Raw genomic sequence first — 25350 nt, 5'->3', positions numbered from 1 at the left:
GGACAGTGTTTGTTCCTTGCCCTCCTAGGTCGACTAGTTCCAGGGGACTATGAGCATCTCTCAAAATGTCTTGTAACTGCGGTGAGTCACCTGTCCTCTTGAGCAAGGAGGCCGCGGAGACCCCACCAGATGGACCTGAACCAGTATCAGAACTAAGCTATTAAAAGTGACAGTGGGCCACATGAGTAAGGTACTCAAGGGCCCCGACTTACTGCTTGGAGCTTCTTTTATGGAGTGTAAAGGAAGGAGGAGCTGGTCATGGAGGGGCATAATTTTGGCATTTCTCTATTTTGATAGACAGATTTGAATTATATAAGGTTTTGCTCACTGCACATGTTCCTTTTCATAATGCATCTGATTTTAATCATATGTATGCCCAATTATACATAGGTATAAGATGGAAAATTGGAGATTATTCCTAAAAGTTCCCTCAGAGGACAGGTTGCCTTATTGCTCAATACATTCAAAACTCATTCAGGCCAGATTGGCCTCCTTACCCTCTGTGCACGACTATGACTGGGAATACATTTGAATAGAAACTGTTCATGTTTGATGGCTGTCAGGGAAAGAGAAACTTTATTGTTTGGAATGGGGTATAGGTCAGTGCAGGTGGGGGAGGTCTTACATTGCTAGGCACATTGTTAGAAGAGGGGCATGTGTGCATAGTACATGAAGGTGAGGGTCCTAGGTTGCCAAGGGCATTGTTAGAAGACGGGTGTACGGATAGTCTGAGTCAAGTGGAGCCTGAGGTTCTGTAACTACTCCGGATGCTTGCCTGCCTCAGTCTTTGCTCTATGTTTTGCTATCATGACTCTCCTCATTTGCTGGGTCATGTGGGCAACATTTAATCCCCCATCTTACATGGAAGCCCTCTGGAGTCTTGAATGCTTGGTGTTGTGGGTCTGTGCCGTAGGCTGTGGTTGGAGGATTCCTCTTGATCTCACTATCTCTAGAACCCGCTATCTCTAGAACCAGACTGAGACTCAAAGCTCTGGCTAGTTCTTCAGGCCAGCAGCTGCTTTCTGCTGGGTCCCTGAGACTATTTATTGTTTCACACTTGCACAGTTCTAGAGTCACAAGTTATTTGAAGGGCTTCGTGGACAAATTTTGGCCCTCTCCCCTTGGTGAGTTCCTTCTCCCAACCTCCCTGAACTGAACTCCTGTCTGTCTCCTGAGCCCAATGTGACTTTTGCTTTGACCTGAGCATGAAGAACATCCAGGGGAAAGGATGGTCTAATGTTATACCTCATACTTCATCTCCCTTCTTTAAAGAATTGTGTCCTCACCAACTTCTGCCTGCCTCAGCAGCTCTCCAATACATTTGAACAAATGTGTTTGTTTGTAGTTTGTCAGCATCTGTAATTGTTACTAGGAGGGTCCAATGTGAGCTATTCTTGTATCACCAGAATCAGGCAGCACTGTACAACTCAGGCTCATGAACACAGAAGAAATCAAATTTAATCACACTTGATACTCTACCCTCAGTCCCATCAATTATCAAGTAGAACTTTTGCTTCATTTTCTCAGTAACAAATACGTTGCACCATTCTGTTTTCTTAAAGTAGCATAATGTATGGACACAGAGTATGAATATGAACAAGCAAGCTGTTTTTAAGTTAAAATGTCATTGTTTTGTGATCCAGTTTCTCTTTGTAAAGCTGATTTGCTGACCTTCCCTCCCTCCTTCCCTCCCTCCCTCTCTCCCCTCCCTCCCTCCTTCCCTTCCTTCCATACTTCCTTTTGGCCTTTCCTCTACTTGGAACCCACAAGGCTCTGCCTTGTGCATGCTCCGCCAGTGCTCTGCCTCTGATCTACATCCCTATCCCCCCTTTCATTTACTTCTCAAAGAGAAATTTACTAATGAATTCACATTTTCTATTCTCATATGATATCTTGTTTCCATCCTTTGGGCATGAGAAATAAAGGTTTTTAGAGGCACATATGTATATCTTACTGTGGTAGGTTATCAGACATATATAGAAATGAATAAAATCTTTGAACAATGTGCTTTAAGTTGTATACCTAATAACATACTTTACCACAAGCCAATATATAGGTTAACAAGAACATATTTGGAAAACATAGCTTGGATTTTGGAAAAGCTAATTATTGTTAACATTTTCTGAGTGCTTAGTATGTGTCACATCCTGGGATTTCAAAAAGCAGGTACAATCTTTTTCCTTTTATTTTGCACATAAGGAAACTGAAGTGTAGAAATTCAAGCCCTTGCTAGCTATACTGATGCATACCTGTAATCTCAGGACTCAGAAAGGTGAGACAGGAGGGTTAGAAGTTGGAGGCCAGCCTGGGGTAGTGAGGCTGAAGCAAAGACAGAGCTAGCCTAGTAACCTAAGGCTCTGCTTGACTTGAGCTACCACACACTGCAGCACTTAGAAACCTGGTTCCTCCACCTGCACTGAGACATCACACACACACACACACACACACACACACACACACATTGCTCTCCAAACAAAGCAACCTCATAGCACCCCCTTTTGTGGTTAAACACATCCTACAACATATTCCAGAACTAGGAACAATGGACTGATCCAACCTGTATTGGTTTGGCGTACATAATAAGGCAAACTGTGCCCTCTGAAAGAATGTTTAGGGAAAAATCCCCTATTTGCTAGGTTATGTCTATGTGTGATTGGGCGCACATGTGATTTAAATCAGATGCATCATGGGAAAGGACATGCACAGTGAACAAGCCTTTACATCTGCCAAGCCTGTCAATCAAAACACAAAACCACTCACACCCTACCCCTAGCAACCAGCTCCTCCTCCTGCTGGACTCACACAAGGAAACCCTCAACAGTGACCAGGTGGTCTTGAGTAAGTTCACTCAAAGCTTTTGAGTGTACCCGGCCTGCACTTTCATCTTGCATCTGAATAAGAATTCTCACTGCCTTGTCATTTGTGTGTGCTTTTTCAATTCTTTACAAGAGAGAGGAGAGAGAGAGAGAGAGAGAGAGAGAGAGAGAGAGAGAGAGAGAGAGAATTTGACCTTGCCCAGAGTCACAAAGATTATTGCCCAGAGTCACAAAGATTAAAAAAAAAAATCAAAATTAAGGTGGTCAATTCTAGGATGAGAAATGTCAACAGGATTGTGGGAGAATCCTTGCCATTAAAAAGCTATTTTGTTTTTTTCAGAGCCCTGCATTTTGCAGATCTGGCCATGACTGAGGATTTGGACTCCTGCTTGATATAGGGATACAGTGGAACGCTGAGCCACCAGTCTCTGCTGCCAGGAAAGTAAAAGACAGTAGAGGCACAGAGTTTTCATTCTACTGGTCTGCTGGGGAGGGTTTATTTATTTATTTATTTATTATTTATTAAAATTACTATTTTTTAAGGCAAATCTTTGAAATGACATGTTTTCCACACTTCAAATGTCTTTCTCTACAGGGCTGTGGCCTCAAGCCTTCCCCATTAATAGCCCCTCTTTCATTCACATTTACGTGACTGCTTTTTCAGCATTTGAAGTGGTTTTATAAAATTAACTTGCTGACTTAATACCATTCAAGAGGGAAATGAGGAAGGAGAGTTGGCATGGCTATGGGACAGGGAGGAACTCCATGCCCTGCAATCTAGAAATGATACAGAAAAATAAATCCAGTGTTTGGGGAAAAGGTCATGAATAATCTGTAGATGTACAGGTAATTGTCTCTTAGGCTATACTGCTACTTGCTGTACTGTGTCAAGACTTCCCTTGTGGATACAGAAGGTTTAAAAAGGATAATATGAAACTCTGAATTCCATGAACGAGAATTTTTTAAACTGTTTAAATAAAAAGTAAAAGTTGGGGCTGGAGAAATGGCTCAGCAGTTAAGAGCACTGACTGCACTTGCAGAGGACCTGGGTTCAATTCCCAGCCTGGGATTCGAACCTGGATCTTCTGCAAGAACAACCAGTGTTTTTAACTGCTGCACTCATACACATAAAATAAAAATAATAAAATATTTTAAAATTAAAAAAAGTAAAAGTCAGGCTGGAAGTGCTCAGTGGTAGAGCATATTTTTAGCATGTGTGGAGACCTGGGTTCCATCCCCAGAACCACAAACAGTAAATAAGTAAAATGAAATAGAAATCATTTTCTGCAGCCTCCCATCTTCATCAATGCTAATGCCTTTATATTAAGTAAAAATGGAAAGAACTTTATTTTGGCTTCGCTTTTTAATGTCTCGCATTGGACACTAAGTTCTGTAGATTTTTTTTTTAAATTTTGAATTGTTCTTGTTCTTTTCTGCTCCCAGTTTACCCTACCCCATCTCTCCTTCCCTCCTTCGCTCTCACTCACTCAAAGGTCTCACTACATAAGCCCAGGCTAGCCTGGGAACTTATTATCCTCCTGCTCTACCCCCAGTGACTGAGATTACAGTCAAGTCTCACCACACCCAGCTTAAATTTTTTATAAGCATTGATCTAAAATGAACAAATATGCCCTCTCTAAATCTTCCTGTGCTATGTGATTCTGCGCTCCTCTATTATTCTAAGCAGTTTCCCGGTATCTTCCAGCCCGTGTCGACTGGCGCTCCTTCCTCATTGCTTCTCTCATCACAGCTCACAGTGACACTGAGACACACTTCAGCTGTCATGAGGCCTCCGGCCTTCTAAGTTGCTTTCAGTATTTCATTCATTGCTGCTTTGGGTGAAATCCTTGCTAGCATCATGAACCTCTGTGTATTAGGGTATGAGCACAAAGCTATTGATGCCCCTCATGAATGCACTCTTCCTGATTTGAGAGCTCAGTTATCTACCTGAAAACCTTCCAATATCCCAGGCACTGATTCTAGATGTTCAGATCAGTGGCTACAAGACACATAAAGGATGCTGATGGTCCTGCACTGGATCCCAGGAACAAGACAGTTCACAAAGCCGAGCTACAAGGAGTGGCCTGAGCCAGGGTTTTGACTTAGGGATGGTGATGGCAGATCATGAGCAGGTCTGTGCTATGAAGCTTTCCTCACTTCTTTGACTGATTCCCTCCTTAACTTCATCTGGCTTCTTATTCTTCATTTTTGCTTTCTGAGCTTTCTGGCTTCTATGCATTCATTTCTCACTCCTTTAATAATATTGCCTTTATATAGAAATTCTCCAGATTGTGGTTAGTTTGTATTTTCATGTTTAGCAGTGTTTTTCTTATAGACTGTTGATAAGCCTACACTGGCAACTTGTAGACTAGGCTTCTCCTGCCATCTGGCTTTGATTGCATCCCCTACCTCCTTGATGGAATCATCATTTCCTCATTTAGGGCTGGGCTATGTGAAACAGTCTCCCAAAGAAGAAAATGTCACTTGAAGGTGTCACAGTTCACTTAAGCAAAAATCTTTGAACATGAAACATCTGTGCACATGCCTGGACACCAGGAAGTGCTAAGGCAATGAAATGAACTCACAGCTATATCTAGGCACACTGTCCTTATTTCCATCTTAATGCCAATACAGCACTGACCCGATCCAAACCAATTCTATAGGCTTTGTGGGGAGAAAAGTCCTGTAATCTATTTAAGTTCAGGACAACCTCCGTGATATTACTTTATTGATCCCCACATGACCATATTGCCTTCATCAATGGCTTGGTGTTACCACTCAGATAGTGAGTATTAAAAGTTCCTTACATTTTATAAGCTATCTCAAAATAATGGAATCCACTTTTTGAGACACTGACCTTCACTCTCACCTCTATGAATGGCCTTCTTCTATTTACTTCATGTATTTTATTCTAGACCTAGCCATTTTCCCCATCATAAAAATTGTTATAATCTTGACTGCCCATGAAATAGAGCCTTTTAGAAAATTTCTTAACCTTGCATGCAGTATTTGGTGCATTCTATAAATTTTGCTGCCCTGTTAACCATGGCTTTGTGCAAGCCAAGTGGGCAATATATTGGCCAGACCTCAATAGAGGCAGGCATTTTACTGTGCCTCGCTGGAACTTGGCTAAAATGGGAATACTGAAAAAGGTACGGTTCCCCAATTGTTTTCCAGATCTAGGCAGTGGTTTGACTCACTTTAAACTAGGTAAGCTCTCATCAGTTTAAAGTCCTACATGCCACATTGGCCTTGGGCCTGAATGTGGAGCTCACAGATTCAACTACATTGCCTAGTAAGCCCCTGGGATCCTCCTGTCTTTAATCCCAGAACTGGGACTACAAGTAGATGTCACTGATCATGGCTTTTAAGTGGATGCTGGATATCTGAACTTAAGTCCTTCTGTTTGTGTGGCAAGTACTTTACTAAGCCACCTCCCCAGCCCCTGGAATCAACTATTTTTAAATATCATGAGATCAAAGCCTCAAGGGTTTCCTTTGTCTTTGAAATGAATGTAAGTATGATATGCACTGAGGGACACAGTCAGTCATTTTAACTAATATACCCTTAGAAGCTTGAGCCACTTAAGAACATTGAGATAGCATCAGTGAAGTAGAGATAAAGTATGAACATAGTTCATGCCCCCTAATATGAACATGAAGTGGAAGAAAATATTTATCTAGGGCTATAATGTATATGTATGAAAGCAAGACCCAAGTGTTTTGAGTTAGGGAAAAGAGTGACGCTTAGCCAAACTTACTACAATATTCCTAAAGCTTGGCAGCTGGGGCTGTGGCTCCATGGTAAAGCACTTGCCTCGCATGTGCTTGGCCCTGGCCTGATTCCCAGTACTGAAGAAGAAAACAAACTTGGTAGAGTTGTATTACCAACACAACACAGACACCAACACAACACAGACGCCAACTGCCACAGCTATTAGTTATACATGGTAAAAACTTATTTCTTGAATTCCTAGGGACATATCTTTTGCCACACAAAAGTTGCTTAAAATACAGGCAGGACAGCAAGTCATTAACTTGACCTTGTTTCATATTTTTAGGAGAACACAAAAAGGATAAGATTATTCTCTAACACATCAGGTGGTAAACTTACTGGAACAGCAAACTTTCTTCTTTTTTTCAAATTTCCAAATCATTTTGATGGATAGATTTCAAATTTTAGCAAAATCACTAATATGCATGCCTCAGAAAGACACTCATGTTTAGCTGGTGGACAACTTCCCTTCATTGTGAGGACAGCCCACTCCCTCTGGATTTCCTCATGCTCCTAATCTCTATACATGCACTTCAGCTTCTCAGGCTTTTACTTATTCCTGCCCGAGTACTGTTGTTCTCAAAATGTGTTTAAGCAGAGTACTGCTTAACTAGTTCTTACTTTAAAAATATAAATGCCCCTTGGATGACCCAACTATTATTACTCAGTTTTAAAACCCACTAGAACTCTCAGAAGGACTAGCTCAGGGGTGGACTTAACTTGCTTAGTGTGTACAGGGTTCTAGGTTCAGTCTCTAACATTGGAAACAAAACAGCCCACAGATCAAACAATATCATGTGCTAGCTGGAAGCCTACAATGACTCACCAAATTGTTTTCTTAATTTAGTGGTCATGACCACGAGCACCATTCTGAGTTCTCTGTATACCAGGAAATCAAAACATTATGTCCTATAGAGATTTTCATTGGGTCAAGGCACAGAAGACACAAACGCTCAAGAAACACGGGGGAATTTGAACATGGTTTAACTGGTACTAACACTGTATCAGTAATCAATAAAGAATGATACCGAGCCAGGTGTGGTGGTGCACGCCTTTAATCCCAGCGATCTTTGTGAGTTTGAGGCCAGCCTGGTCTACATAGTGAGTTCCAGGACAGCTGGAGCTACAAGGAGACCCTGTCTCAAAAAGACCAAAAAAGAAAAGAATGATATTGATTTCTTTGGCTTAGTAAAAACCTGTCAAAAACAAACAAGCTAATAGGCAGTTTCTACCGAACAAGGGGCTAATTCTGCTGCCTCCTAAGGCAGTCTATAGTGTAACTGAAGGTCTCTGCATCATTTCAGTAATAAAAAGCGTGTGCAATTCATCAAGAACTTAGACAAGGCTTTATGTTATATTTATTTATTCTCCAGCTTATACAAACTGGATGTAGAAGCATAAACATAGTACATTTCTACCATCTTCAACAAAAATATAACCAATATGTACAATTATTGTATTAAAAATACAAAAGGGATACAGACTCCACCAATGTCTTTCTAAAAGACATACAGGTACAAGTAGTATCAAAAGTATGAGGAAATCACCAGTTAATTGTACATTCTGCACTTGACATCACAGAGCGAACTGAGATTAGCAGTCCTATGTTCTACAATTACTTAATGTTTAGATAACATTTGTGCAATTTGTGATAGAGCTAGATTTTTGTCTTTCTATATGCACATGAGGTCCATAGCCTATATAGTAAAACTGGCAAATAATGCACATTACATGTAAAATTACAAATGCATAACTGACAATGTAATATATAAGTAGACAAATGCCATGACATAGAAGAGAATTATTAAATAAAGCACTGACATTGTTTGATACAGTGAAAAAACACTGCAATTCGACTTTTAAAATTTGAAGCTATTTACCTTTATCTACTGATCAATATGATCAGCTGAATTTAATGGAAAAACCCAAGACCAGCAGTTCCTCACATTTGAGGACTACTCGGATTGGCAGCCTTCACTTTTCCGGAGTCTGTGCAAAAACAACACAAAAATAGAGTGGTGGGGTCATTTTCAGTCATTCTAGGGTTAATAGCAGCTGTGAGCAGACGGGCGCTACACTTAGGCTTTCTCTACACGCAGCGTCCATAAAGCCACTTACAGGTCAGTCTTTGGTGACTAACCCACCTTGCAAAGGCTGGCGTATGTAACCAGGTTTTTGATCTTTAATCATATTTAGAGACTTATTCTCTAATGCCAATTCAACAAAGGGAGGCTGTCCTGAAAGAGCAGTATTAACAGCTGGCACGGGCTCCAACACCCAAGCTGCCGTACTGCAATGCTATCCAGTTATAACTGTTTCTTTTAAAAATAAAACCAAAAACTCTAAAACTCTAAATGAACAAACATGGAAAAATATAACTTAAAAACAGGGGTTGCCATCCATTGCAACTGAGCAGGACACACCCTCAAATGACACAGTCCTGCCTCATAAGGCTCAGACGGGACACACGAGTCCTAGTTCCCTCCCCTGGCCATGTGCAAACAGTTTTACAGAAGAACCTCACCCACTGGGGAACAAGTGCATGAGGAGTCTTGGTATGTAAGTAATTGGCTAACATTTGATGCTTATGGGATAGGGCACTTCACAGGCGAGGCCAGAAGGACGTGGGAAGACAGGGTCATAGCCAAGTCTTCCCTTGGTGCGGCCATACCCTGTCCGGCATATTTGGTTTTTCAGAAACCCAGGCTGGCAATCCTACTTAAGGTTCAAAATAATACTGTAATCATTAAATGGATATAACATTTACTCTCTGAACACAATCTTTAAACTTATTTGTTTTTTTTAAAAAAAGGATATTGTAAACAAGTAGACAAGGACTGTACTCAAAGAACTTCACTGTCTGTCTTTGTCTTCCTTAGGGGGTTCAAGGGCCCACGGAGTTCAAAGGCTAGCTTTTCTCAACTTCCAATGAGCTCGAGGGCGAGGACTGGACTGAAATCGACGATGAAGACCGAAAACTCCTTCCAGGCATCGAGAAGTGCAGCCAGAGTGAATCACCTTGTGATGATCTTGGAATTTGGAATGATACTGTGTGATGTGGCAGGCAGCAACCATAGGAACTCAGATTGCTGCACTGTGCATTTCAAGCAACAAAGTCTGAAAAGTGCCAGGGCAATTTCTTCACAGTATTTCACATGCAAAGGGGGAAGAAGAAGGGGAGAAGAAGCCCCATGCTGCTTTTAAGGCAGGAAGGAGGCAAACTGGTCCACCATCCTCAGGCTGTGGGTGCGAAGGCGCCAAGGCTTGGGACGTCTTCTTGTGCTCTCCTTTAGGTGGCTTACTCCACACTGAGAAGCCTGCGCCTCAAACAGCAGACACTTGTTCATCTTCTGCAAACATAGCAGAGAGAAAACAAAACAACAAAGTCAGTCAGTGAGCAGGCAATTTCTTGTGCTATAACATTCACAACTGGAGCTCAATTAAAACTCTTGATTTTTGAAGGCAATTTTAATAATTTTAAAAGTTTAAAAATGGGTTCATGATGTACATCTTTAAATATATATACATAATATTAAAAAGTAAATTGGGCATGGTGATGCAGGTCTATAATCCCAGCATCCAGGAGGCTGGGGCAGGAGCAAGAGTTTGAGGCCTGGCCTATGGTATCAAAACAATAACAATAAATTAAACTATATATATTGCATACTTATTAGTTGGAAAGTTATTACTAATTTATTGAAACTATAAAATAGCATATCATTAAAAAACATTTTTTTAAGACAGTGTCTCCCTATGTATCCCTGGCTGGTCTATAACTTGCTATGTAGACCAGGCTAGCCTCTAACTCACAGAGTTCCATGTGCCTCTGCCTCCTGAGTGCTGGAATTAAAGACGTGTGCCACTATTTCTGGCAGGATTGATTTAACTTTGTATATGTGGAGGGCATGTGTATGTGAGTGCAGTTGCTCAAGGAGGCCAGAAAAGTGTGTTGAATCCCCTGGAGCTGGAGTTACAGGTGGTTATGAGCAGATCAATGTGGATGCTGGAAACCAGTCCTCTGAACAGCAGTATTCCCTCTGTCCTCTTAACTGCTGAGTTATCTCTTCAGTCCGTTACTTTTTATAATATACAATAAGACCAGAAAGGGGGCGGGAGTAGTTGAGTGATGATGTAGTCAGTTAAAAACATTTACTGCTTTTGCAGAGGACCCAGGATTGCATCCCAGCACCCACACAGTGGTTCAGAGCCATCTGAACTCCAGTTCCAGAGGATATGATGCCCTTTTCTGGCCTCTGTGGCACCAGGCACAAATGTGGCATACATACAGGCAAACACTCACACACACATAAAATAAATATACATATTTTTTAAAAAAGCCCAGAAGGATATATAAAAACTTTAATATAGCACTTATCTATGACTAGAAGATAATATATAATTTTCACTTATATTTGTGATTTTGTTATAATGGCTACATGCTATAATAAAAACTTTTTTTTTAAAAAAAAAAAAAAAGAAAAGAAAAAGAAAGGTTGGGGGTCAGGATCTCACTCCTTGTCTTCAACCCAGTGTAGACAGGTGCATTTGTACACAGGAAAAGCCTTATGAAAACTATCTATCTTTATTAGCTTTTCATTAGATTTCTCATTTCGAAACTGAGTTTCAACTCAGTAACTGTCCAAATATAATTCTTCCACAAAAAACTTGAGCCATGTTTTAATAGGTCAAAACATTTCTCTGAATTCTTGAAAACAGTCAAAGTCTGAGATTTTTATTCTTATTCTTAAAACAGACCTACAAAAGTACTTCAGTTTTACTAAGTACTGGAACAGAAATCCAGGCTGCAGTGTGCCTCAGTGGTAGAACTTGGCTAGTACCCTGCAGCCCTGGGTTCCACCCAGGCACTGGAAAAAGAGAAAAGGACTAAAAATGCCAGTCATGCACACACTTTATTACAAATGACACTTCTGCAATGTCTGGAATTTCTTAAATCATTATTCATTTTGTAAAATCATTTAGTCCCTCCTGCCCCCAAAGAGTAAGAAGTGTTCACTGCAAGCAAAGTCTGGCTACACCTGGGGCTGGGACCAGCAGTTACCCAGGAACCCATGGGCTCTGGTTTTACTAGGCAAAGGCTGCAAAGCCTTGGGCTCAAACTGCGGGCTCTTCAGTTGGGATTCCATTCTAAGGGGCCTCAGGAGGCCTACCATCCTCGTCGGCAGCGAAACCCTGTGGCTGGAAGGGCACAAGGCGCGGGTCTGCATCACTGGGTCGGTGCCACTGTGGCTTGCTGGTGGGCCTGGGGGCGGTGGGTGGCGTCTGCCCGGGGCTGGGGGTCTCGGCGGGCCGTGCCACCATGCGGGACCGCTGCAGGGCCACATTGTAGTCCGGGGGCTTGCGGGCTGGGTGGCAAGGCCCTTCAGGGAAGTCGGTGATGGGGATGCCCACGTAGCCTGGAGGGGTGGGTGGCGGCTCGCGGTACCTGCCCTCCTTCCGTGCTGCAGAGACAAGGTGGCAGCGTCAGGTGTGCAAAGCCTTTTCATACTGCAACCCTCACTTGTCTAGTTAAAACATTTAGCAGGTTATTTCTGTGTGGTGGAGTATCTGCCAAGAAAAACTGCTATTGAAAACCAAGTGCATTTAACTATAAACAGATGACTTCAAAACCTGTGAACACCTAACTCCCTTAGACTTGCTGTGAAGATTAAAGTAAAATAAGGCATAAAGAGACCCAAGACAATGCCTGGCGTACATCAGTGTGGAGTAAAAATTGCCTTCCTCCACCCCCTACTCCCTTGTCCTGTGTCCAGACAGGGCTGGCCTTCCAAGTCTCAATATTGTCAGACTGAGAATCAAGTTCACATTTTTTCCAGCTCTCTAGGCTTCACTTTGGAAAACAGTGAATTAAAATTGGAAAAAAAAAAAAAAGCCAATTTAAAAACTCAAAGAAAACATCCGAAAAGGTATTTATTTTTCTGAAAATCTATGAATTCATTAATGAAAAATCATGAATTGTTGTCAACTACAACATGAAATTTGTGAACTCAGTAAAATTAAAGTTTTATTTTCTTGAGTTTTCTAAACTCAGCTGTTAGGAACTAAGAATCATTTTTAAAAGTGATAACAATTCTGAGAATTAGTTCATTAACAGAAAGTACTTGAAAAAGATCAGCCTAAGAATGTTGAACTGTTACTACCTTAAAGGGATATTAAATTTGACATCTACCAGTTAGTCAATGGTCTAGCAACTATTTCATTGTTTATAAAGGGGATGCTTATAATGGTTGTAGTTCCCAAGTTTTCACTCTATACAGCACAGTCTACCTCGCACTTCTGTTAGGCAGACATTAGAGACGCCAGGAGAAATATGAGGCTGGAACTGAGGGCCTCCAACAGCCTTTACATCAGCAAGGGCACCAGCATCTTTTGGGTGCTCATAACATCTTGACCGACCGGAATACTTTGCCCAGACTTCCTTCCACCCTTCCACTAACCCAATTAAGTAAAAATTATTCACTGATGAGGAAATAGGCAGATAGCTTAGTGCTTAACGAGTATCCAGACAGGGTTTCCATCCCCACCCCCACCTTTGTACTGTCTAGCATGTGCACAAAGGATTTGTTTAGTACGGAAACACTGTGTCTAGTAACAAAAATCGATTAAAGATTTTTTCAATATACAAAGGATAAAAGGAGAACCACTCTTCTCTGAGAAACAGAGGCACCCACCCTAAAATTAGAGTAGTTAGTATCAGTAACAATAATCTATTGATCCTGAAGGCTTTACTGAATGCTTACTTCCATGTTCCTACCCACGATACTTGCCTGTCTACCCCTACTCAGTTCAGTTCTAACCACACCGCTGATCTAGAACCATGTATGGCAAAGGGCAAAATGAGGGAGGAGCCAATAGCACTTCATCTGATTTCCAAATAATTAGATTATAGCCATGATCTAGGCATGTCAATGAACTCACATGCACACTCACCAATGAGCCCCTTTGTGGTACTCGCTGTCACAGCTATGTGGGCAGGCATGGGGACAGGCTTGGCTTCTTCTGTGGTCACAGGCGCCATGCTGCTGCTTTCTGCCTCAATGGAGACATCCTTACCACCCCTTCGCTTGATGGTGCCTGTGTCACCTTCTGAGTCTTCTCCCCAGTAGCCTGTGGAAGATGCCCAGCTTGCCCGGGATTGGGCTTGTTCAAGACTCTCTCGATTTTGATTTTGTCTGTTATACTTTGTGCTATGATCAGAAAACATAATTTGGTCCATATGGCTACCAGAGGCCCATATGCCTGAAGCATCCCCTGAATAGTCAAAGTGAGTGTGCCCAAACGGCAATGTCTCCCAGCTTCTCTGGTGTTGGATGGTCTGTATGTTATCGTGAGAACCACTTGAGCATGACGTCCAGCTCCCACGACCACTGTCAGCAGCATCGAGGGAAGCACGGTCCCCTTGGTCATGGGAAAGCTCCTCTGTGCTAGGAGAAGAGATGATGGTTGCTGTGGCATACAAGCCTCGGCTTTCAGACACTGGTGCATAGGACCTATCCGGCCAAACCAAGGAAAAGAAAGATGCAAGGCAGTTAAATACCCCCTTTGCTGTGTTGTTGTTGTTTTGAGATAGGCTCTTACTATGTATTCCAGGCTAGCCTTGAACTCATGAACCACCTACCTCTGTGTCCCAAGTGTAAGGATTAAAGGCATGAGCCTCCATGTCCCATAAAACATCTTTTTTTCCTCCTACAAAAGTAGCTTTTTTCCATCCCAGAGAGGATGAAAGCACTACTGACTAGGATAAGAGTGGCCAGTCCTGCTATATCCTTTACTCATCTTGTTATTATTACAGAGTAAACACGGGGAAGGGAAGAACTTGCTATGAGAAAGGAGCATTTTCCTTACAAGGTTAAGGAGGGCTGAATTTAATCTATCCAAGGAAGGCAGCTTATACACAGAAACTGAGGTGTGACCTAAAGTAACCTCCTTCCTTCGGCACAGATCCACCATGGACCAGTGAATAAACACAACTGAAGAAGCAGACTGCCTAACAAAAACAGCCTGATACTTAATGAAGGACTCACTGTAAGAGACATGGAAGGAGAAATGAAAGAACACAGGAGCTGATGCCTACCCTAAGCTGTACTGATCGGGCTCAATCAGGGTTCGCCGCTCCATCCTGCCCACACCTAGGTTGGTCTCCACAATGCTGACAGAATGCCTCTGGCGCCGTTCATCATGCAGAGAGACTGGAACTGAGTCAAAAGACGAATTGCTGACAATACTAGATCGTGAAGAAATTTCACTGTGACCAGAATCTGAAAAGTTATCCACAGTACCACTGGGAGCCAAAGTATAACCTGAATGAGAAACACAAACACAATAATTAGGCACCTGAGGCTTCTAAAATGAGACAGGTCTACCAAACAAATGCAAAAATTAAATGTCACCACTGAAGTGGAGTTTCTTTAAAAACTTTTAATGCTAGGTGACTAAGAGATTCAATTTTTTACTCTAATAAAGTTTAAACTGCTTCATCAGTGGTTAGAAAGGGACACACACACACACACACACACACACATTTTTCGAGCTAGGCAAAGATGAAGTAGTTTCTTCACAAACTATGGTATTTCTTGACCATTTCTGCTTCCTTAGCTATAAACAATTACTATTATTAGTTAAACCCAGCAGAGGGAGTAGCTCAAAGGCAGAACACTTTGCCTAGCATGCCTGAGACCCCAGGCCTTATTCTTCAGCAGTGTATGAAAAAAATAGAACAAAACCCCTAAAAAAAACAAACCTCATCAAGAACTGATCAGTCTTAAAACTACAACTCCAGCTGCAGAGTCAGTGACCTCATTTTCAACTGAGGATTTGACTTTTAAAATTTATTTATTTTTATTCTATGTGTATGGGTGTTTTGCCTGAATATAAGTGCATCCATGCCATGCAATGCCCAGAGGCCAGAAGAGGGTGTTGGATCCCTTTGAGCTAGAGTTACAGGAGGTTATGTGATGCTATGTGGGTGCTGGGCACAAACCCAGGTCTTCTACAAGAGCAGCCAGTGCTCTTAGCTGCTAAGCCATCTCTCCAGTCCAGAGGCTTTGATTCTAGAGTACAGTACAGAACACAATGGGAAGCATCTAGAGACCTACAATTTTAACTGGACATGTGCCGACAAGGACTAAGACCTGAAGACCATCTTTTTTGATTTCTGCCATTCAGTTTTAGTTGAATGACATAAAAGACAATTATTTTGAAGGATTTATACATTTTCTCCAGATCAACACTGTAAAAATGCCTCGGCAGATGTCAGCTTCCTGACCTGAAAGGGCTCTAAACTATTGGTTTTTTACTAAAAGTAATTTTGAAAGACACAAGGGAGATTTGAATTGACATATTTAATAGAAAATTCCCCAATCTTCTTCCCCAGCACTCAATTTTTAAATTTTCTCCAGTATTACTAAGGATTGCCTATTAAAGGGATGTAATTATATATAATGTAAATTTCTTCGGCTTTTTCAGCCTGGGGTCTTGCTATGTGGCTGGCCTCTAACTCTGATCCTCCTGTCTGAGCCGCCTCATTGTTGGGATTACAGGCATTCCATAGCCCATCCAGTTTAAAACATAATTTTTTTCAATGCCATTTATAAAACAAACATAACAAAACCCTGGAGCATCTGAATGGCAAGTCTACCAAGTACATTCCCGACATTTAAGCTGGTTTGTGATTCCTGATTTATATTTTAGAGGTTACACAGGTCTTGATCAGATTTACCATGCTCACTTATGTCTTTTAATAAATCACACTGCAAATTTGGAGAGACAAGGTTTAAAACCTTCCCTACAAAGTTTGCTCAAAAATTTGATGCTTAGACAAATTCTTCCATTTTCTTGAGCTAGTGAGCGAACTTCTCTCTTTCCCATCCCATTTTTTGGTTCTAGAAACCCCACCTATCCCACAGGTCCTCGGAGGAGCATTGTTATTCTTGTTACTGTTCTCACTTCCATGAGAAGAGGAGGAGCTGGTTAAGTCCAACTGCCAGGAGCCAAAAGATCTCAGCTGACATCCACTGCCACCTAGCAACAGGATGAGAAGAAAACTCAGATGGATCCACTCAGTAAGACCTGGAGCCACCAGATGCTCAGGGTCTCAGGGCTGGAAGCTAAAAGCAGGCTGGATTTCGATGTGTCACCAAAGTGTTCAGTTTCTTAGCTTTTAGCATTCCTGTAGGGAAAGCAAACTCGCCCATTTTTACTTCCAGCTGACACTCACTCAATAAAGGACGGGGAGGAGCAGCCTGGGGAGCCACATGGGAGGAAATTACCAGCTCTTTTAATAAGAGAAAATGCTGATGTAAGGATAGATGTGGTTTCTTTAATATAAAACAAGTCATCAAGACCTATGTTAGTCAACGAAAAAAATAAATCAGGAACATTAATTTTTCACATTTTAAATGCCTCTTTGCTGTATTAATGTTACATAATACCTAGTTGGAACAAATTTTAATATAAAATAATCTTTCCTACCTTTATGATCAGTAAAAAAAAAGATTTTAAAAAGTTCTGCCAGCAGTGATGGCACATACCTGTTAACCCCAGCGCTTAGGAGGCAGAGGTAGGATTTCTGCAAGTCTGAGGCTAGCCTGGTCTACACAGCAAGTTCCAGGCCAGTCAGGGCTCATATAATAAGACTTTCTCTAAAAAAACATAAAAAATTCCCATAAACAAATACCCCCCCCCAAATATTAAAATTTTTATATAGTTTTGGAAAACCAGGAAGGAGGCTAAAGTGGAGCATGTTGAGGCTTGGACATCCAACCAGAAAAGATGTTCAGGAAGGGCCTGAAGTGGAGAGATCAGCAATGCTCACCTCCCCCACTCCTCCCCACCCCCAGTTCAAGTAAGGGATCAAGAGTGCAGTGACCTGATGGGAGAAGACACACAGCAGACACACATAAGGGACTCTGAGAGCTCTCAACATCCCCCCACACCAGCCATAGCCAGGAGGTGATACATAGATCACAGCAAGCTGGTGGTGGGATTTGCTGCTCCCAGTTTCATATAACAAATGCTAAAAGGCATAAAAGAGCACATACATCCTGACATGATAATAGCAGGAGGCTGCACTCGCTTCTAGATAGGTCTTCCAAACTAAAAATCAGCAGAGGAACCTCAGAGCTAAATTATAGCAGAGTTTAAACAGGTACATACAGAAGGCTCCGCCTCAACACGTAGGGAATACACATTATTCTCAGCAGCACATGGAACCCTCTCTAAAACTGGTCACATTATATGCCACAAAACAAGGCTTAATGAATAAAAATATTGTAATAATCTCTTGCATCCTATCAGACCACAATGGAATAAAACTAGAAATCAACAGGAAGAATAGTTTCAGAAATTACACAAATACTTAGAAATTGAACAATATGCTTTTGAATGAACAGTGGGACTCTGGAGAAACCAGGGAGGAATTTTAAAAAATTCTTACGATTCAAATGAAAACACTAGCACAGCTTACCAGATCCTCTTAGAGCTAAGGAAGCCCTAAGAGGAAAGTTAGAGCTCTGAGTGTTCACATGAAACAAAACAGAGAAATCTCAAATAAATAATCTAATGATGAAGCCCAAGGTTATAGACAAAGCAAGAAGCCAAACTAAAATCCAAGAAATGATAAAGATTAGGGTAGAGATTAATGAAATAGAGACTAAAGAACAATACACAGAATTTTTAAAAATTACCAAATTAATAAAATTAGAGATTAAAAGAAAGTTGTTACAAAGTCTCCAAAGAAATACAGAAAATATCATAAGATACTTTGAAAACTTATATTAAACAATTTAAACAAACAAATGAAAAGTTTGGTAGAATTCTGAATCCTGGGCTTTCCTTTGTGGGGAGACTTAATGAATTACTTGTGCACTGTGGTGCATACAAATACACAGACACACAGACACACAGACACACACACACACACAAATAAATAAATGCAAAAAAACTGAAGAAACTAGGAATGGACAGAACATACCTCAACATAATAAAGGCTACATATGACAAACCTGTAGCCAACATTTTCATACAAGGGGAAAACTGAGACTATTTCCTCTTAAATCTGAAATGAGACAGTGGTGTCCATTCTCTCTACTCTTATTCAATATAGTGTGTGAAGACTTGGCTAGAACGTAAGACAAGAAAAAAAGCTATAAAAGGGATAAAACAGGAAAGGAAGAGGTCAAACTATCCTCATTTACAAATGACTTAAGACTCTACAGATAACACTGGAAAACTTTTAGATTTGATAAATACTATCAGTAAAGTGGTAGGCTATAAAGTCAATGTACAAAATTAATACCATTTAATATACTAATATCAAACATGCTGAAGATAGAAATCAGGAACAATACCTCATTCATAATAGCGTCAAAACAGAACAAAACATTCTAGGAATAAACATAACCAAGGAGATGAAAGATCTCTATAATGAAAACTTTAAGACTCTGAAAATAAAACAAAACAAAAAACCGAAGACATTAGACGATGGAAAAGACTTACTATGCTCCTGGATTATAGAATTAATATTGTGAAAATGGCTATACTACCAAAATTAATCTACAGATTTAGTCTCCATCAAAATTCCAATGACATTTTTCACAGAACTGGAAAAATGCTACAATTCATATAGAAACCCAAAAGACCACAGATAGACAAAGAAATTCTAGGCAGAAAAAAACAAGGCCAAAAGTATCATAATACTGACCTTAAACCATACGCAGAGCCATCGTGACTAGACAGCACGGTAAGGGGACAACAACAGACATGAAGACACAGACCGTAACAGAGGCCCCAGAAATAAGCCCATACAATGACAGCTACTCAATGTTTGACAAAAGTGTCAAAAACATACATACTGGTAAAAAGAACCATTTTTGTGCTTCATCTGCAGAAAAGTGGAATTAGATCCCCATCTCTCACCCTACACAAAAGTCAAGTCAAAGTAGATCAAAGACCTTCATTTAATACCTAAATTGTGGAAATTATTTGAGGAAAACAACTCGAGGTGTAGGCAATAACTTTCTAAGTAGAACCCAATGGCAAAGGCATAGTCCCAAATAGTTGCAAGAATTATCAAATGGGATTACATGAAATTAAGAACTTCTGCACAGCAAAGAAAATTGTTGGCCAAGTAAACACACAGCCTAGATAATGGGAGAAAACCTTTACCAGGTGTATTTCATACAGGGTTAATATCTAGACTATATATGAAACTAGAAAAATTGAACACCAAAATTCCAAAGAGTCTATCAATAATCAGGTCAATGAAATGAACAGACAGTTCTTAAAAGAAGAAACATACTGTCTGGTAAAGTATTTAAAAAAGTATTCAGTTTTCTTAGCCATGAGGGAAATGCAAATTAAAACTACATTGAAATTTCATCTCACTCCAGCCAGAATAGTTATCATCAAGAAAACAAAGGACAACAAATGCTGGTGAGGATGCGGGGAAAGAGAACCCTTACTCACTGTTGGTGGGAGTGTAAACCGGTGCAGCTACTATGGAAATCAATGTGGAAGCTTCTCTAAATGATAAAAACAGAATTACCATATGACCCAGCTATACCTCTTCTGGACATATACCCCAAAAGATTCTGTATCCACCACAGAGATACTTGTATATCCTTGGTTTACCATACTTCTATTCACAATACCAAGGAAATGGAATTACCCTAGCTGTCCATCAATAAATGAATCGATAACAAAAATGGTACATATACAAAATGGAATTTTTTTCAGGCAAAAAGAAAAATGAACTTATGAAATTTTCAGGAAATGAATGGAATTAGAAAATGCTACTTTAAAAGAGAGAACCCGAGCTCAGAAAGACATACTGGATCCTATCTTTTATAGATGTATATTTATGGGTAAGTCTGAGTAGAGGGGGTCTAGAAGGGGACTTGTGACAAGAGAAAGAGACACTTTGCAGAAGGGGAGCAGGGAGAGTCAGAGAATGCCTGTGACATCACAGGGGAAAGGGAAAAGAAGGGCACAAACAGCAGGGTCAGGAGATAGGAGCCAACCAAAACAAAGGTTTATGAACACGTCATAAGGAAACCTGTTATTGCATGCTAATTTAAAGTTATTTAAAATGTCCATATAAATTATAAAAATAATTCATATAATAGAAAAAAATAAAGTTTTTGTTCAGTATCAAATATAAATAAATGAATGAGAGACTTTGCATGAGGGAAATAATTTTGCTTCCTGGATGTACTTAATAGGCTGTGTTTCTTTTCCTTGTGTTTATTCTTTCTATAATTTTTAAGGGTGGAGTCTTAATGAAAATTCATCACAGAGCTCAGCTGTATTCAAATGTCTAGTGATGAAGCTTAAGTGACAATTTCTTAGATGTCTCTTGGGTTTGGTTGTAGTAGGAAGTGGATAATCAGTACTTTTACATGGCATTAACAAACAAGCTTGTGAGCTCATTACATTTTAATATTTGCACCAGTCTTTGAAAGCTGATTAAGAGCAGGTATACATACCAAAATCCTTCCAAATTTACAAGCAGGGGGCAAATCATTTGTCATGTCATATGAGAGCATTTAAACTAAGTACAATACCAAAAATCCTATAGTATAGAACTTCGAATACGTTGAGTGAAATGTGTGGATTCTGAGGGAGGGAACAGGAGGTCGTTTAGCTCTACCTTTCCTTGGTGAGCTCTGGGGAGAAGTGGGAGGAGACAACTGTGAAGATGCACTAGACATTGTGTCTTCTGTTTGTTTCTTGTGACGTTCCAAACTCCCTTCTTCAGACAAAGAAAGAATTTTCTTTAAAGCTTGTGGAGAGTTTATGCCTGTAAAAACAAGAAAATAATTCAGATATGATTTTCAAGAGTGAAAGGAGCTGGGAGTTGACTCAGTGGTACAGCATTTGCCTAACATGTACAAGGCTTGTGTTTCATCCCCAGCATCATAAAAATAAATAAATAAATGATCAAAGAATAAAAAAATAACTGAAAAGGAAATATTAAGTACTAAAAATCTCCTTAGTGTCAAAATTCAGTATTCAGTATTATCAGTTACAGAGGGTACAGGCTAAGTGGAGCCTGGACTGACTGATCATCTCTTGGAGTACTTGAACCACACTGCTTTTGATTTTATTCCAGATTCTAAACCTTTTTCAACAGTGTGTTAACCAACGAAGAAGAGGAAGAGGAGAAGGAGGAGGAGGAAGAGGAGGAAGAAAAAGAGGAAGAGGAGGAGGAAGAGAGGGAAGAGGAGGAGGGAGAGGAGAAAGAAGAGGAGGAAGAGGAAGAAAGGAGGAGGAGGAGGAGGAAGAAAACAGACAACTGGACAACATTTAGGATGAAGGCAGCATAGCCCATTTCAATTCTACTTGGATTCAAGTTTGGGTTGGAAGCGAGACATTTTGATATTCTTAGAAATCCCAGTTCTGCAAAGTAGAAATGGTAGCAGAGTGTAGGGTCAGGAGTTACCAGGAGGTAAACAAGGAAAGTCAGTAGGAGAGCTCTAAGGAATCTCATGTCACTAATAACTGATCAAATAAACAGAATCATAGGAGAGGTTCCCCAAAGGTGGATGAGCCAGCACCAAGCACAGAAGCACTGGAGGAAGATGGAGGAAAGAGAATCACCTCTGCCAACACGGTGGGACAAGGAAGTCACCTTAAAATGGTTCACAAACTTACATTATTTTCAGGCTGCTTTTAAACAACCAAGACATTTCTGGAAAGTTGTGACAGCCCGAAATTACCTCAAGGTTTTAAAAGCCACAGATTTGACAGATCCATTGAAAAGGAGTCTACAGGGCACATGAGAGGAATTGAAGGGAAGGTGGGAGGGGTGGAAAGGATGTAAATACAATCAGTATTCATGTATGAAACAGGCAAAAAAAAAAAAAAAAAACTTTTGAATCAGTGGTTTGATGCTTTTTTGTTGTTTTTTTTACACTTTTTTGAGACCTAATCTCGTGTATCTTAGGCTGGCTTCGAACTCACTAGAGCTGAGGATGAGCTAAAACTTCTGATCACCCTGCTTTTTTTTTTTTTTTTGCCAATTTCATACATTCCTGAATGCTGGGATGACAGGCATCAGCCACTGTGCCTGGTTTATGCAGTGCTGGGGATCAAACCTGGAGCTCCATGAATGCCAGGCAAATATTCTACCAGCTGAGCTGCATCCACAACCCCTTGATGCACTTCTTTGATTATACACAGAAATAGTAATATGCACTGTATGCATGAAAATATCAAACTACATTAAAACTACATGAATATCTGTGTGTGTGTGCATGCACATTCCATAGTTCCTTTTTCTAAATGTTATTACATTTATTCATGCTGCATGTGTAGAAGTAAGAAGACTTTGGGTGGGAGTCAGTTCTCTTCTTTGATTGTGTAGGTTTTAGGGGTTGAACTTAACAGGTTTGGTGTCAAGCATCTTTACTCTCTGAGTCATCTCACTGAATCTTAAAAAAAAAAAAAAAAATATTTAGTCTGATCTTAGCAGACTGCCAGAGAGTGCTGAGTTCTGGCCTCCCTCTGGCAGAGGGCTGGAGAATGCAGGGGACTGCCTGAGAGCCCCCATCCTGCCTCCACATGGTGCAATGCCCATCCCTCTACCTGGGAAATCCTGCCTCCAGAATTAGTGCCATGCCCATCCCCCTACCTGGGATTTCCTGAGACCCCTCTCAAGACCTCAGGGCAGATCTGGCTTTGGTAGGCTAAGGCTGAGATCCTAGCAGACAGCCTGAGAGAGTGGGTTTCAACCTTCATTGGTGCAGTGACTGATCTCAGCAGCAGACCACCAAAGTGCAGAGTTCTGGCCTCCCTCTGGCAGAGGGGTGGAGAACGCAGGGGGCTGACTGGAGAGTCCCTGGATCCTGCTTCCACATGGTGAAGGGAGCCTGAGTGTACCAGACTGGAACCTGAATTGGGCTTTTGTGGGTACTCCTGAATAGATGATCTGAAGCCATCAGTTCCGTCCAAATTAAACCTGAGAGAATCTGAACCCTGTACCAATCAGGTTTACATAACCAATAAAGAAAGGATTTAGGCACGCTGATAATACAAATAGAAGCATACTTCAACTTAATTCTTATATCAGAATCATAAACAACAAAAGAAATTCACATGCCAAAATCACAACGAAAGAATAATAAAATGGAAAGCCAAAACACTATGTCCCCGCCAAACTCCACCAATCCTGTAGAAGAGTTCTATAAGGAGAAGCCCCCAGAGATAACCTGGGACACTGAATTTAAAAGAACAAAAATAAACATGATCAAGGAATTCAACAAATTTAAAGAACACACAAACAACCAAATCAAAGAGCTGAAAGAAGATAGGGATAAACTTCTGAATGAATTCATAAAACAGATGGAAACATAAGGAAGTGTAAAACTCAATAAGCAACTTGAAACAACAGGAGAAAGCCCCACCTCTAGAATGAATGAAATGGAAAACAGAATATCAACACTGAAGGATAAAGATGAAGAACTGGACCACTCAACCAAAGATGATGAAAAATTTAAAAAACAACAACAACAACAACACAGGAATGGAATATGCAAGAGATGTGGGACATCATGCAAAAACCAAATCTATGGATCACAGGACTAGAGGAAGGAGAAGAATCTTAAACAGGATTCTAGAAGAGAATTTCTAGAAATTAAGGAAAGACATCCCCATACAAATACAGGAAGCACATAGAACACAAAATAGAACGGATCAGAAAAGAAACTCCCCACAACATATCATAGAAAAAACACTAAATGAACAGAACAAAGAGAGAAAACTGATAGCAGCAAAAGAAAAACAAGTCACATACAAAGGAAAGCCCATCAGAATTACAGCTGACTTATCAATGCAAACTATGAAAGCCAGAAGAGCCTGGACCAAGGTATTTCCAATAGATGCCAGCCCAGAATAACTTACCCACCAAAAATGTCTATTGTAGTTGAGGGGGAAAGAAAAATCTTCCATGACATGAAAAGCCTGAAAGAACACATGTCCACAAAACCAGCCCTTCAAAGGATACTTGAAGCAATTAAGAGAACAGAGAAACCATAAGAAAACTACAGAATACATTAGAAACAACTTAGTTACCAAAAATAGGAGTGATGATAGGACCAGGCACAAACAAGAATCAAAATGACAGCAACCAATACATATCTTTCAATAATAACCTTAAATATCAATGGACTGAACTCCCCAGTCAAAAGACAGAGGCTAAGTGAATGGATTAAGAAACAAAATCCAGGGGCTGGAGAGATGGCTCAGCAGTTAAGAGTATTGACTGCTCTTGCAGAGGACCCGGGTTGGATTCCAAGAAGCCACTTGGAGGCCACAAACCATCCTTAACTCCAGTTCCAGGGGAATCCAAAGGCCTCTTCTGACCGCTGCAGCACTGCACGACATGGGTGCACTCACACACATGCAGGGAACACACTCATACCACTAAAATTAAAATAATAAAATATTTTTTTAAAAAAAGAAACAAAATCCATCTCTTTGCTGTCTGCAAGAAACCCTATCTCACCTTCAAGGACAGGCACTACCTTAAGGAGAAAGGATAGAAAAGAATATACCAAACAAATGGTATTAAGAAAAAGCAGGCATTGCAGTTCTAATATCTGACAAAATAGACTTTAAACTAAAACTAATCAGAAGAGAGGAAGTGGGCCTCTTCATTCTGATCAAAGGAATAATAGACCAAGAAGATATTACAGTCATGAACATATATTCACCAAACTCTGGTGCACCCAACTTTATAAAAACA

General features: G+C 40.5%; 1 protein-coding gene across 11 annotated transcripts in view; it reads right to left on the bottom strand.

The window, feature by feature from the left end:
- Positions 1–7931: 7931 nt before the first annotated feature.
- Rapgef2 (Rap guanine nucleotide exchange factor 2) overlaps positions 7932–25350 on the bottom strand; it is a 299442-nt gene continuing 282023 nt past the window's right edge. For 6 of the 11 annotated variants that reach the window (XM_017803518.2, XM_017803520.2, XM_017803519.2 and 3 more), the window contains 6 exons: positions 21256–21405; positions 16503–16628; positions 14683–14908; positions 13539–14098; positions 11759–12049; positions 7932–9940 (listed from right to left, as the gene is read on the bottom strand). In XM_017803518.2, the coding sequence (XP_017659007.1) occupies positions 9915–9940; positions 11759–12049; positions 13539–14098; positions 14683–14908; positions 16503–16628; positions 21256–21405 (1379 nt within the window). In that variant the 3' untranslated portion in view covers positions 7932–9914. The remainder of the gene's footprint in view (positions 9941–11758; positions 12050–13538; positions 14099–14682; positions 14909–16502; positions 16629–21255; positions 21406–25350) is intronic. The other 5 variants (XM_008854327.3, XM_017803521.2, XM_008854328.3 and 2 more) reach the window with 2 other exon arrangements.

This window comes from Nannospalax galili, unplaced genomic scaffold (assembly GCF_000622305.1).
Source record: "Nannospalax galili isolate Female #2095 unplaced genomic scaffold, S.galili_v1.0 scaffold305, whole genome shotgun sequence".
NCBI lineage: Eukaryota > Metazoa > Chordata > Mammalia > Rodentia > Spalacidae > Nannospalax > Nannospalax galili.
This window is presented reverse-complemented; position numbering and strand designations above follow the sequence as displayed.